Source organism: Delphinus delphis, chromosome 4 (assembly GCF_949987515.2).
Source record: "Delphinus delphis chromosome 4, mDelDel1.2, whole genome shotgun sequence".
Classification (NCBI taxonomy): domain Eukaryota; kingdom Metazoa; phylum Chordata; class Mammalia; order Artiodactyla; family Delphinidae; genus Delphinus; species Delphinus delphis.
The window spans coordinates 115,481,458-115,493,507 of record NC_082686.1 but is presented as its reverse complement, the minus strand read 5'-3'; the positions used below and the strand labels follow the sequence as shown (position 1 = coordinate 115,493,507).

Here is a 12,050-nt window from a genome sequence, read left to right as displayed (position 1 = left end):
ACAGTGTAGGAAGGTTCCCTTTCCTCCATACCCTCTCCAACATTTGTTATTTGTAGATTTTAATGATGGCCATTCTGACCAGCATGAGGTGGTACCTTATTGTAGTTCTTTTTTTTTAACATCTTTATTGGAGTATAATTGCTTTACAATGGTGTGTTAGTTTCTGCTTTATAACAAAAAAATATGGAACGCTTCACGAATTTGCTTGTCATCCTTGCACAGGGTCCATGCTAATCTTCTCTGTGCCGTTCCAGTTTTAGTATATGTGCTGCCGAAGCGAGCACTCATTGTAGTTTTGATTTGCATTTCTCTAACAATTAGCAGTATTGAGCACCTTTTCATGTGCCTATTGGCCATCTGTATGTCTTCTTTGGAAAAATGTCTATTTAGGTCTTCTGCCCATTTTTTGATTGGGTTGTTTGCTTTTTTGTTATTCAGTTGTATGAGCTGTTTGTATATTTTGGAAATTAAGCCCTTGTTGGTCACATCATTGGCAAATATTTTCCCTCAGTACATAGGTTGTCCATTTTGTTTATGGTTTCTTTTGCTGTGCAAAATCTTATAAGTTGATTAGGTCCCATTTGTTTATTTTTGCTTTTATTTCTATTGCCTTGGGAGACTGACCTAAGAAAACATTGCTACAATTTATGTCAGAGAATGTTTTGCCTATGTTCTCTTCTAGGAGTCTTATGGTGTCCTGTCTTATATTTAAGTCTTTAAGCCACTTTGAGTTTATTTTTTGTTTCTGGTGTGATGGAGTGTTCTAACTTCATTGATTTACATGCAGCTGTCCAGCTTTCCCAGCACCACTTGCTGAAGAGACTTTTTTTCCTCCATTGTGTATTTTGCCTTCTTTGTCAAATACTGACTGTAGGTGTGTGTGTGGGGAAATTATTGTTAATTTTCTTATTTATAATAATGGCATTATGACTTTGTAGAAGAATATGCCTACTTTTAAGAGATGCATGCTTAAGTATGTATGAGAGTGAAGTGTTATCATGTCTGCAGTTTCTTCAAATGGTTCAGCTCAAAATATAGATAGAGTGAGCAAATATGGCAAAATGTTAACAATTATTGAATCTAGGTAGTGATTATATGGGTGTTTGTGATGGTTCATTTTATTTATCAACTTGACTGGGCTACAGGGTGCCCAGATATTTGGTCAAACATTATTCTGGGTTTTTCTGAGAATGTTTCTGAATGAGATGAGAAAATCTTTTTTCTCCATACCTGTCAATAAGGACCACCACTAGTGGTTTGCTTAAACTGGCAAAGCCAATAATATACCTTCACTGTCATGCCTTAGGGGTATATCAGCTCTCCAGCCCTATATCATAACTTAGTTGACAAGGATCTTGATCACCTTTCCCTTCTATAAGATATCACACTGGCCAGTTACATTGATGATGTTACGCTGATTGGACCTACTGAGCAAGAAGTAGCAACTTATTGGTAAGACATTTGCATGTTAAAGGATGGGAAAGAAATGTAACAAAAATTCAGGGGCCTTCTACTTCAGTGAAACTTCTAGGGCTCAAGTGGTGTGGGCATGTCAAGATCTCCCTTTAAGGTAAAGGATAAGTTATTGCTCTGGCACCTCTTACAACCAAAAACCTGGCACAGCACCTAGTAGGCCTCTTTGGATTTTGGAGGTAACATATTCCTCATGTGATGTGTTACTCCAACCCATTTACTGAGTGATCTGAAAAGGCACTAGTTTTGAGTGGGGCCCAGAACAAGAGAAGGCTCTGCATCGGTCCAGGCTGCCATGCAAGCTGCTCTGCCATTCGGACAACAGGATCCAGCAGATCCGATGGGGCTTAGACTGTCATGGCAGGTAGGGATGCTGCTTGTAGCCTTTGGCGGCCCCTGTAGGTGAATCATAAGTCAGGCTCTTAGGATTTTGGAGAAGGATCCTGTCATCCTCTGCAAATAACTACTTTCCTTTTAAGTAATAACTCTTGGCCTGCTGCGGGGCCTGAGTAAAAGGCTTAACGGTGGGCCACAAAGTTACCATGTGACTTGAATTACCCGTCATGAGCTGGGTGTCATCTGACCCACGAAGCCAATAAAACTGGGTGAGCACAGCAGCACTCTGTCATCGAATGAAGGTGGTACATGTGAAATTGGGCCTGAGCAGGCCCTGAAGGCACAATAAATTACATGAAGCAGTGGCCAAATGCCTGCGGTTTCCCACTCTTGCTGCACTACCTTCTCTCCCCCAGCCTGCACCTGTGGCCTCATGGGGAGTTCCCTATGATCAATTGACATAAGAAGGGTAGACTTAGGCCTGATTTACAGGTGGCTCTGCATAATCTGTAGGGACCACATTAAAGTAGACAACTGCAACACTACAGCTTCTGTCTGGGACATCCCTGAAGGAAAGAAGTGAAGGGAAATCCTCCCACTGGGCAGAACTTTGAGCAGTGTACTACCACTCCACAAGGAAGGAAAGGAAGAGAATGTCTAGAATACAGGCCATCCCTTAGGGCATCTCTTAGTATTGCCATGCCTTGTGATAAAGGTCAATGGAAAACTCCAACAACCTGGTCTAGGCAGAACTACTAATGGCCCAGACCCTTCAGGAATGAAGATTTGGATTACCCCAGCAAGTAAAGGACCAGGACCAGCTGAGGTGCTTGCTGAAGGCAAACATAATAAAAAAAAGGTAATGGAAGAAAGTAGTGATAAATACCAGCTGTGACCATAAGATGACTTATAGAAATGAGGATTATAATTGTCATGTGTATTTCCTCCTTATTTGGTTATGAATATGTTCACATGGGTGTATGTATATATTTGTAAATACATATATATATATATATATATATATATAGCAAATATCTTTGTTCTTTTCCTGCTCTTATTCTCTTATCATATAATGACTATGTCATCATATTTGAGTACTGTTATTTTTATATCATAGTTTTTAAGTTACAGGGTATCAAGGAGAAGAGTAATCCTCACTTTAGGACTTTACCTCTTCTTCTGGCAAAGGGGTTAGTACATTTTTGGCTGTACACAGCACAGTTGTATCATGTTAGGTGATCCATGATCTTGTTATTGTCTTTATTTGGAGATTAAGTATGGTTTGAGGCAAAGTGTATGGGTGCCAAGTTGACAAGGGGTGGACTTGTGATGGTTAATTTTATGTGTCAGCTTGACTAGGCCAGAGGGTGCCCAGATAATTTGGTCAAGCCTTGTTCTGGGTGTGTCTGTGAGGGTGTTTCTGGAGGAGAGTAACATTTGAAATGGTGGACTGGGTAAAGCCCTCCTCGTGGTGGCTGGGTCTCATCACGTCACCTGAAGGCCTGAGTAGACCAAAAAGGCTGAGGAAGAAGGAACTTTCTGCCTGCCTGACTGCCTTTGAGCTGGGACATCAATTTTTTTTCCAGCTTTCAAGTGTTGAACTGAAACATTGGCTCTTCCTTGGTCTCAAGCTTGTGGGAATTCAGACTAGAACTATGCCATTGGCTAACTGCAGCATTGCTGCATTGCTGACTGCAGATCTCAGCAATTGCTGACTGCAGATCTCAGGACTTGTCAGCTCCTATAATTGTGTGAGCCAATTCCTTATAATAAATAAATACACAGACATTTGCACACACACATACACATCCTATTGGTTCTGTTTCTGGTGAACACTGACTATATAATATAGTATTTATTGTTTATATTCTTTTTATTTTCTGTATGTTTCAAAGTTTCCTTGTTGAAAAGTTGGGAGAAAAAGTCATTCAAATCTCAGTCAAAACTTCAGTCTCTCATCCAGTTCAAGGCTTCTACCTTATGCTTACTTTATCTCATGTCTGACCTATGCTTCTCCAAATAAGCAGTGTGGCAAGTGGGTGTGATCTGTTTCTTTATTCTCATTGCTCCCCTTCACTCCTAGTCCTCTGCTATATCTAGCTTCTTCCAGGTTGTCAGTGAGGGTGAATGTTGAGTGAGAACACAAAGCAAAAGGGTAGAATCTTTCTCGACTGGTGCTGGTATAATCTAGCACTGGTGCCCTTTGTGTGGCTAATGACCAAATACTGCCTGTTTTTCTCTATCACAGAATGTGTGTGTGTGTGTGTGTGTGTGTGTGTGTGTGTGTGTGTGTGCAGTTATTTCCTCCCTACCAACTAGGGACCTTGGCATCGTACCATTCATTCTGTGGGCAATGCATTTTCCAGCTGATCTCTTATGAATCCCTCTCTTCCTCTTGTTGAAGTGACACTCCCTTAGGGTCCTCCAGCTATAGGTAGCTTTTTTTTTTTTTCCATGAAAGCAAAGCTTGACTGTCTTCCAAAGTGTCCACTTGGTCACAGGGTATATTCTTACCATACCAGAAGAAGTAAAAGGGCAGACTTCTCTTGTTGCTGCCTCCTCTCCTTGCTCTATTCTATCTTTGACTTTATATACGTATCAGTTTATTTTTGCTGTGTAACAAACCTTTCTAAAACTTAGTGACTTAAAATAACACCCCTTTAATATTACGGTGCTTGGACAGCTGGGCAGTTCTGTTGATTGCAGCTGGGCTCCCTCATGCATCTGCAATCTGGTACAAGTCAGCTAAGTGGCTCTGGAGTTGTATTAGAGTGATTGGGTTGACTGGGTTATGTGTCTTTCATCATTCACCATCTAGCCTGGGCTGGTCCATGTGGCAGCAGATCTCAACGGGAGAGAGCAGAAATAATCAAGCCCCCTTGAGTCTTGGGCTTCAAGCTGGCACACCATAACTTCCTTTTCTGTATGCCAAAGCAAGGCCCAAGATTACCCCAGATTCAAGGAGCAGGAAATACTCTACCTCTTGATGGGAGAACCTGCAGTGATACTGCCAAGGGGAGAGGATGTAAGGAAGAGTAATAATTGCAGTAATTTTTGCTAACAATCTACTACGAGGTATGGATACATACTGCTAGACATGTATGTAATCCCCCTTGGTTCACTGCCACCCTCATGGAAGGGAATTGTGCTATGACCTTCTGGCACTCAGCTAATATCAGCTCCCTGATTTCTTTTAGGAGTTCTGCTGCCCTCCTTAATCTTTGGTGTGAGGCAGAGGGAGAAGAAATACTATGTTCCTGTGCTCATTAATAATTTAATGAAGGCGAATTAATTATTTTTTCCATTAAAATGGAATTCAAAGTAGAGTTTAAATATAATAGAAGCAAAACATTGAAATGCATGTTCTAAACCAAACAACAGCAACAACAAAACTGCTTGTTAATAAGCATCAGAAATCAAATTCTCAGGAGACCTGTAGCTTTCTATGGGAAAAAAAGAAAAATAACACAGCATTTTTCACTCACTTGTTCTGTACAGTCCTTTGAAAGACACTTGTTTTGGTGAATCCTGTCCAATGAATCTCTAACTCGGTAATGATGTTACATTGATATGTAAAGCACTCCTTTAACATATATCACTTTGATAGGACTGTGGTAAACATTTCAACTAAAAACACTGTCTTTTTTAAAGGTATTAAGGAGCATCAATTCAATTATTCACAATCCAAGAGCTCCAGTAATAATTTATAAACAGAGCAAAGGAGGAGCCCAACATTTTAATAAAGATCTTGTTCAGGATTGTGGATTTGAGCATCTTGTTCCTATAATAGAAATGTGGGCAGATCAGCTGGCTTCCTTAAAGGTAAGGGGTTGAATATTCTTTACAGGCTTTGCAAATCTGTAGGAGTCCATGGGCTTTATATACTTTTATTCTCAAGCAAAGTTTTATATTTGATGTGCTTTTACCATAGACTTTTTCTTTATAATTGCACCTTACTGATGAAAAACATTGGTTAATGAAAGTATCGTTATGCTCTGACTTCCTGACTTTTTTTCAAATTCTGGTGGCACGTATTGTTTAATACATTTATTTGGCACTGAATTGTGTTGCCTTGAATTGCTAAAATAGATAACTGCCTTCTTACCAAATGAAAGATTAAAGATATTAATATGTGAGGTCTGGGTATTAATTGGAGAGTGTTAAATAAGTGGAGGACTAAAATAAGAAGTTGAGAAAAGTAAGAATTTCCTGTATTTCTTTCTGTATTCTAGAGTTGCACTGTCTAATACAATAATCACTAAGCCACAAGTAGCTTTTGATCTCTTGAAATGTGACTCGTCCCAACTGAGATGTGCTGCAAGTATAAAAATACACACTGGATTTAGAAGAGTTATTATGGAGGAAAATAGTTAAAATATTGATTATCTTTTAAATGATAATATTTTGGATATATTGGGTTAAATATATTATTAAAATTGTCACCTACTTCTTTTTACTTTTTAAAATGTGGCTACTAGACAATATTACTGTGACACACATTACATTCCTTCTGGATGGCATTGTTCTAAAGGGCCAAGCACTGTGCCGTGCACATAGTAGATGCTCAGTAAATATTTGTTTATAGATTGACCAGTCTTAGACTTCTAAAATTCCAGGAGCCCGGCCTCTTGTGCACAGTTTTAAATAGATTAGGACAACATATCTAGGCCAGGAAAACTAAGTAGGCTGTCATGAAAATCAAGTCGAATTACTTCAGGCATCCTTTTGAATTAAAAACTTTCCTGGAGATACATACTATAACGTGGATGAATCTTGAAAATATCCTAAGTGAAAGAAGCCTGTCACAAAAGGCCGCTTATTGTATGATTCCATTTTTTTTAATGAAATGCTCAGAATAGGCAAATCCATAGAAACAGAAAGTAGATTAGTAGTTACCCAAGGGCTGAGAGCAGGAGAGAATGGGGAATGACTGTAAATGGATACAGGGTTTCTTTTTGGAGTCATGACAATGTTCTAGAGTTGGATAATGGTGATGATTGCACATCTCTGTAAATAAGTCAAAACTACTGAATTGCACATTTAAAGAGGATGAATTTTATGGTATGTGAATTACATCTCAGTATATCTTATTTAAAAAATCAAGGGCAAAATATTAAGGACAAGCTTATTTTTTATTCATCAATATTTCAAAATAATTACTTGAATAACATATGCTACTAATAAATAACGTATAATTACTTTAAACATCCAGATTCCAGATAATCAATATATATATATGTAAGGCCTGGAGAAAACTAATTTAACAGACTTTTTCTAAACTGATAATGGTATTTTTTAAAAAAATAATGATGATGGTTAATATACATATTAAATCTGCTTGGATAATTATATTTTATTAGCATTATTATGAAAACTTTAAAAATCAGTAATAGCATATTGTTTCTTTCGTAAAGGATTTGTATAAGTCCTTGAAAATACTATCTGCAGAACTGGTGCCTTGGCATAATTTAAAGAAGCAGGATGAAAATGAAGGTGTCAAAGTTGAAGATCTGTTGTTTATAGTAGATACCATGTTAGAAGAAGTGGAAAATAAGGAAAAGGTAATACTACCTAATACTTACATAAATGTTCACATTTTAATGTACTCTTTATCTTAGAAACTAATAATGATATGGATATAGATATTCTACTAGAACTCTATTTCTCTTTTGAAAGTTTTTATTAAAGATTTGGAATAATTTTAAGATGTAAACTATCTTTTTCTTTCTCTCTTTTGGGCAGGACAGCAATATGCCAGACTTTCAAATTTTGCAAGCTATTGTTTCTCACTTCCAAAAATTATTTGATGTGCCTTCTTTAACTGGAGTCTATCCCCGAATGAATGAAGTTTATACTAGGCTTGGAGAAGTGAACAATGCTGTGAGAAACCTCCAGGAACTCTTAGAACTAGGTGATGACCCTTTGTTTTTTTGGCCCCCCATTTAAGAATTATTTTTAATAAATCAACAAAAAGTAGTTAAAAAAATCAAGGCTAACTGAAGCATAAAGTGTTTGATTTAATGATTTTGAAAACTCTCTTTTAAAATATCCTATCCTTTTATTTCTCTTTTGCAGATAGTTCATCCTCATTGTGTGTGCTGGTGAGCACAGTTGGAAAATTGTGTAGGCTGGTTAATGAAGATGTGAATGAACAGGTTATGCAGGTATTGGGACCTGAAGACCTCCAAAGGTATTTATTTTGAAAAGGTTGCAAAGTACCATCCAGAATGTTTGGAGTGGTAAAATTAAAGACTTCCAAAACTTCATAAGTTATTTACCTTTCCTGTTTGGAATAGCATTTTTTAAAATAACTTGACAATCTAAAATAATCTCACACCTTAGGGATGGAGAGAATGTCAAGTATTTTCAAGATAAAAGTAGACTCTAGGGCCTATAGGTTTACATAGGGTGGGTCAGGACTCCAGCATTATTGCTATAAGCTTGTTTCCAAATTATATATGGAGAAATTCATACTTTATTAGCAACTTTATGTGAATTCAGAATATATAAGTCCAATTTTTAGTACATTACCATCAATCACTGATCACTAAATAATCACTAAGAGTATGTGTATTATTTGATAGGAAGATGTTAAGGATTTTTTTAAAAAGCTAGGCATCTCTGACATAAAACCTAATGTTTTTTTAAAATATCAAAATGTTATAGCTATACTCTTCCTCCCTCCTTCCCCAGATTTTATACTTCAACATATGTTCTGCAAGTTTTCCAAGAACCCTTACCTGACCCTTGAGTTTTCTGATACTTAATGCTTTTAAAAGGAATGTATGTCTCACTATTGGTCTTTTTCTCCTTCCCACAGTTTTACTGATTACTGATACTTATTCTTAATGTTTAATAGAATACAGGATATAAAAGCCAATTCTTTTTAGAAAATGTTATAAAAGCATGGTCTCTTAAGAATCCTCAAGCTAAATAGAAAATTCCTATATTAGGAATGTTATATAGATTTAACTTTAGAACAGATGATTACACTGATAATAGACTTTTTTTTTAGAAAAGTGTTACTAGATGAACAAAGAGCTGAAAAAGAATGGATTGCAGTAAATGATCATTAAACTTATATTTAAATTAGCAGGACAATTTCTTTCCATTTTGAAATGTTCTATGTCCAGTGAGATGCAAGTTGGAAATTCAGTGTAAACTGCATTTTTTTTAAAGCATTATCAACAAATTGGAAGAACATGAGGAATTTTTCCCAGCATTTCAGGCATTTACTAATGATCTACTTGAAGTCTTAGGTAAGATCTTTGTTGGTGGTGGTTAAATTTTGAGTCTCAAGATGTCAGTGGGTTTGAGGAAACAGTGCTCCTTAGTCACTGTATTAGTGTTTTTACCCAGAGTTGTAGAAAGTGTCTGGAAACCACTAACAGTTCTGGAAACAAACTTCTAACTTGCAGTTAAAGTTGGTTGGGATTAGTCTGCAGAACAGAGAAACATATATATATCCTTTAAGGAGCTGGGGGCTGCCTTTGTTTTAGGACCTTAAAATGAGAAATGACATTACTCTGGCTAGGCCCAGTGTAACCTTGACTCTGTCATTGGCTAATGAGAAATATCCTTAGAATTTATGATCTTGGAAGGTGTCTTTTTTTTTCTTCTTCCTCCTTCTCCTTCTTTTTCTTCTCTCTTTTTTTTTTTTAAAGATAGTTCCTACTTACTGTGTTTTTTAGATATACAAATTAAATTTCCTTCTAAGGTGATGAGAAGTAATATAAAGTAAACATCTGTAGAAAGGAGATAAATTTATAAATCTGTTGAAGGGAAGAGTTACATTTTACACTCTTGGTCAGATTGAGGGATTCGTCAGTAGTAATATCTCTTACAGGGAAAAAAAAATGTAATTAGCTTAGGAATCATAGGCAAAATAGAGACCCAGTTCTCTTTAAGTGTGATTATATATGGCTATAAAAATAATTTATCTTACTGTTAAGAACACTGTTTAGGGAATTCCCTGGCGGTCCAGTGGTCATTAGGACTCTGGGCTTTCACTGCCGAGGGTGCAAGTTCAATCCCTGGCAGGGGAACTAAAATCCCGCAAGCTGCGCAGCGTGGCCAAAAAAACCCCCACTTTTTAAAAAGGTTAAAGTGATTTATTTATTAATGAATTCTTTTTTTTCCCATATAGCTCATTTGAAATTGAAAGTGTTTTTTTGTTGTTGTTTGGGAAAATGTAATTTGAAAGTTTAACTTGAGATGTGGAATTGTATAAGTGTGTTGCCTTGTATCTCAGAGAGCCTTGTTTCCTGCAATAATATGATTTTACTTGCTTTGGCGTAGCAATTAAACAATGAGTTTCTTGTCATTAATAAACATTTTAATAGGTGTGCTAGCAACACTTATTTCAGAATCCTTCTATAGAAACTTCCCCTCAGATAGGATACTCAGCATGGTTCATGTAGGATCATTTGCTTCAATTCAACAGGTGTGATTTTAGAATGCAGGTCAGGGAATAACTTGATCTTTGTACCTTACCACAATGTAAGATGTGAACCAAATTCTCTGCTGTAGATTTGCTCATATTTTTTTCCTTTCCTATATTTTGATAAGTGGATTCAGATAAGGATTCTGACTGAAGTCAGGAACTTAAACAGCATGGGTCATGTGTTTTGGCTAAAGGAAGAACAATCAAAATCCAGCTAAACATGGAGGGAAAGAGATGGAATCCAAGGAATCACGTTTTATGTAAAGGAAGTGAGTTTATGAACAGTGAACTAGCAGAATAATCTAGAAAAAAGTGGTGAGAATTTAGAGAACCTGCCACTGGGGTTTACCTTAAGTAGGGCTGGAGTCTACATAATCAGAGGAAGGACCTTCCTTAGTGGCTAGGAGCTTCCAGATGGTGAATTCTAACTTAGGCTGGTTGGAAGAAGATAGTCTTAGGAAGAGAAGTCAAATTCAGAAAGAATCTGGCAGAGAAGAACCTGAACTATCTTGTAGGCTGGACCAGGCTAAGCTCTATAATACATCGCATCTGAGATTTTACTCTGAGACACCTCACACCTTTTATTAGGTAGATAGGCTTCATCCTAAAAGGTAGACCTAAGAGCCATCCTACTAATGAGAAATCTTTATCATAGATTTAGGACAGGACTGTGTTCCAAGAGAAGAAATCCCTAAGTCCTTAGATGGGGGCCCATGAGAGATAGTGCCTCTACTGGGGATTTCACCATGTAGGCTCACCCATGTAGTTAAAGAGGCAGTAACATAATATCATAAATGTTGCTAGTAGGATCTGTTAATAAGAGCACACTGCTAATGAGATTAATATCAGAGTCAGAGGGTGCTTTTGTAGGTGTGTGATAGCTTTTACCCTTTTTTTTGCCCTGTGAAGCATCTGTGTCTGAATCAGCGATACACTCATCACCACTATTGGAGAAAAGTTTCATGTGCATGAAAGCACTAGTGATGTTGCCTTTGTGTCTGAAGTTTGCCTCTGAATAGAGATTCTCATTTCATCTGAGCCTAACAGTGGATAAAGCTATTCTTTTATTATTGTTGTTTTTCTGTTACAGAAATTGATGACTTGGATGCCATTGTACCTGCAGTAAGGAAATTAAAAATACTTTCATGCTGAAAACAAATCATTTTTACTGTGTAAATTGCATTCTTAACATTCTAAATATTTTGTAGGATTGATCTTACTCTGAGACAAGGGTTATAAAATGTATATACTCTCAGAATTCACCCCCTTCTTTCTGTTGGGTCCTTCTCCATCCATATAATTTTTATTAACTTTGAGATTCTTTTATAGAAAACATTGCTAAGTTTAATTACTAAATTAACTTTAGATCCTTTAATCATTTCTTAAGCAATTCTTGAGTGCTTAAAATGTAAGATTGTTTTAAAGTACAGCGTGTAAGAGAGACACTCAGGGAGAGAGTGCAAGTAATAGAAAGGTTGCATTTAAGTTCAGAGTTTTTTGGCCTGGGAACAAGGAATGCCAGTGGCTCTCTTTAGTCCAGCCAGCAGGAAGCTGTTGCTTTCCTGGCAAGGAAATGGCACATACTATTAAGATATCCCTCATGACACTTGCCCTTTCAGAGCAGAAGGAACAAAAGGAAGAAGGAAAAAAGTTTTTATCGTGTTAGGGTAGGAAATGAATTATGAGGTAAAATAGATGAGTGGATGTGAGTCTCTCATAAAGTGTCCTTTTTGCTATCTTGATGTGATGTACTTTTTATAAGGGCATGAAATCTTAAATAAAATTTTTGTAATGAATT

The 12,050-nt window shown here is 36.9% G+C and overlaps 1 protein-coding gene and 1 non-coding gene across 9 annotated transcripts in view; one reads left to right on the top strand and one right to left on the bottom strand.

Annotated features, from left to right (window-relative positions):
* CEP70 (centrosomal protein 70) overlaps positions 1-12,050 on the top strand; it is a 79,787-nt gene extending 67,737 nt beyond the window's left edge. For all 8 annotated transcript variants that reach the window (XM_069540648.1, XM_060011324.1, XM_060011320.1 and 5 more), the window contains 6 exons: positions 5,461-5,631; positions 7,224-7,370; positions 7,552-7,720; positions 7,885-7,999; positions 8,989-9,068; positions 11,343-12,050. In XM_069540648.1, the coding sequence (XP_069396749.1) occupies positions 5,461-5,631; positions 7,224-7,370; positions 7,552-7,720; positions 7,885-7,999; positions 8,989-9,068; positions 11,343-11,404 (744 nt within the window). In that variant the 3' untranslated portion in view covers positions 11,405-12,050. The remainder of the gene's footprint in view (positions 1-5,460; positions 5,632-7,223; positions 7,371-7,551; positions 7,721-7,884; positions 8,000-8,988; positions 9,069-11,342) is intronic.
* On the bottom strand, positions 178-284 carry LOC132425193 (U6 spliceosomal RNA). The gene has a single exon (XR_009519386.1). It is a non-coding gene; the product is annotated as a U6 spliceosomal RNA (small nuclear RNA).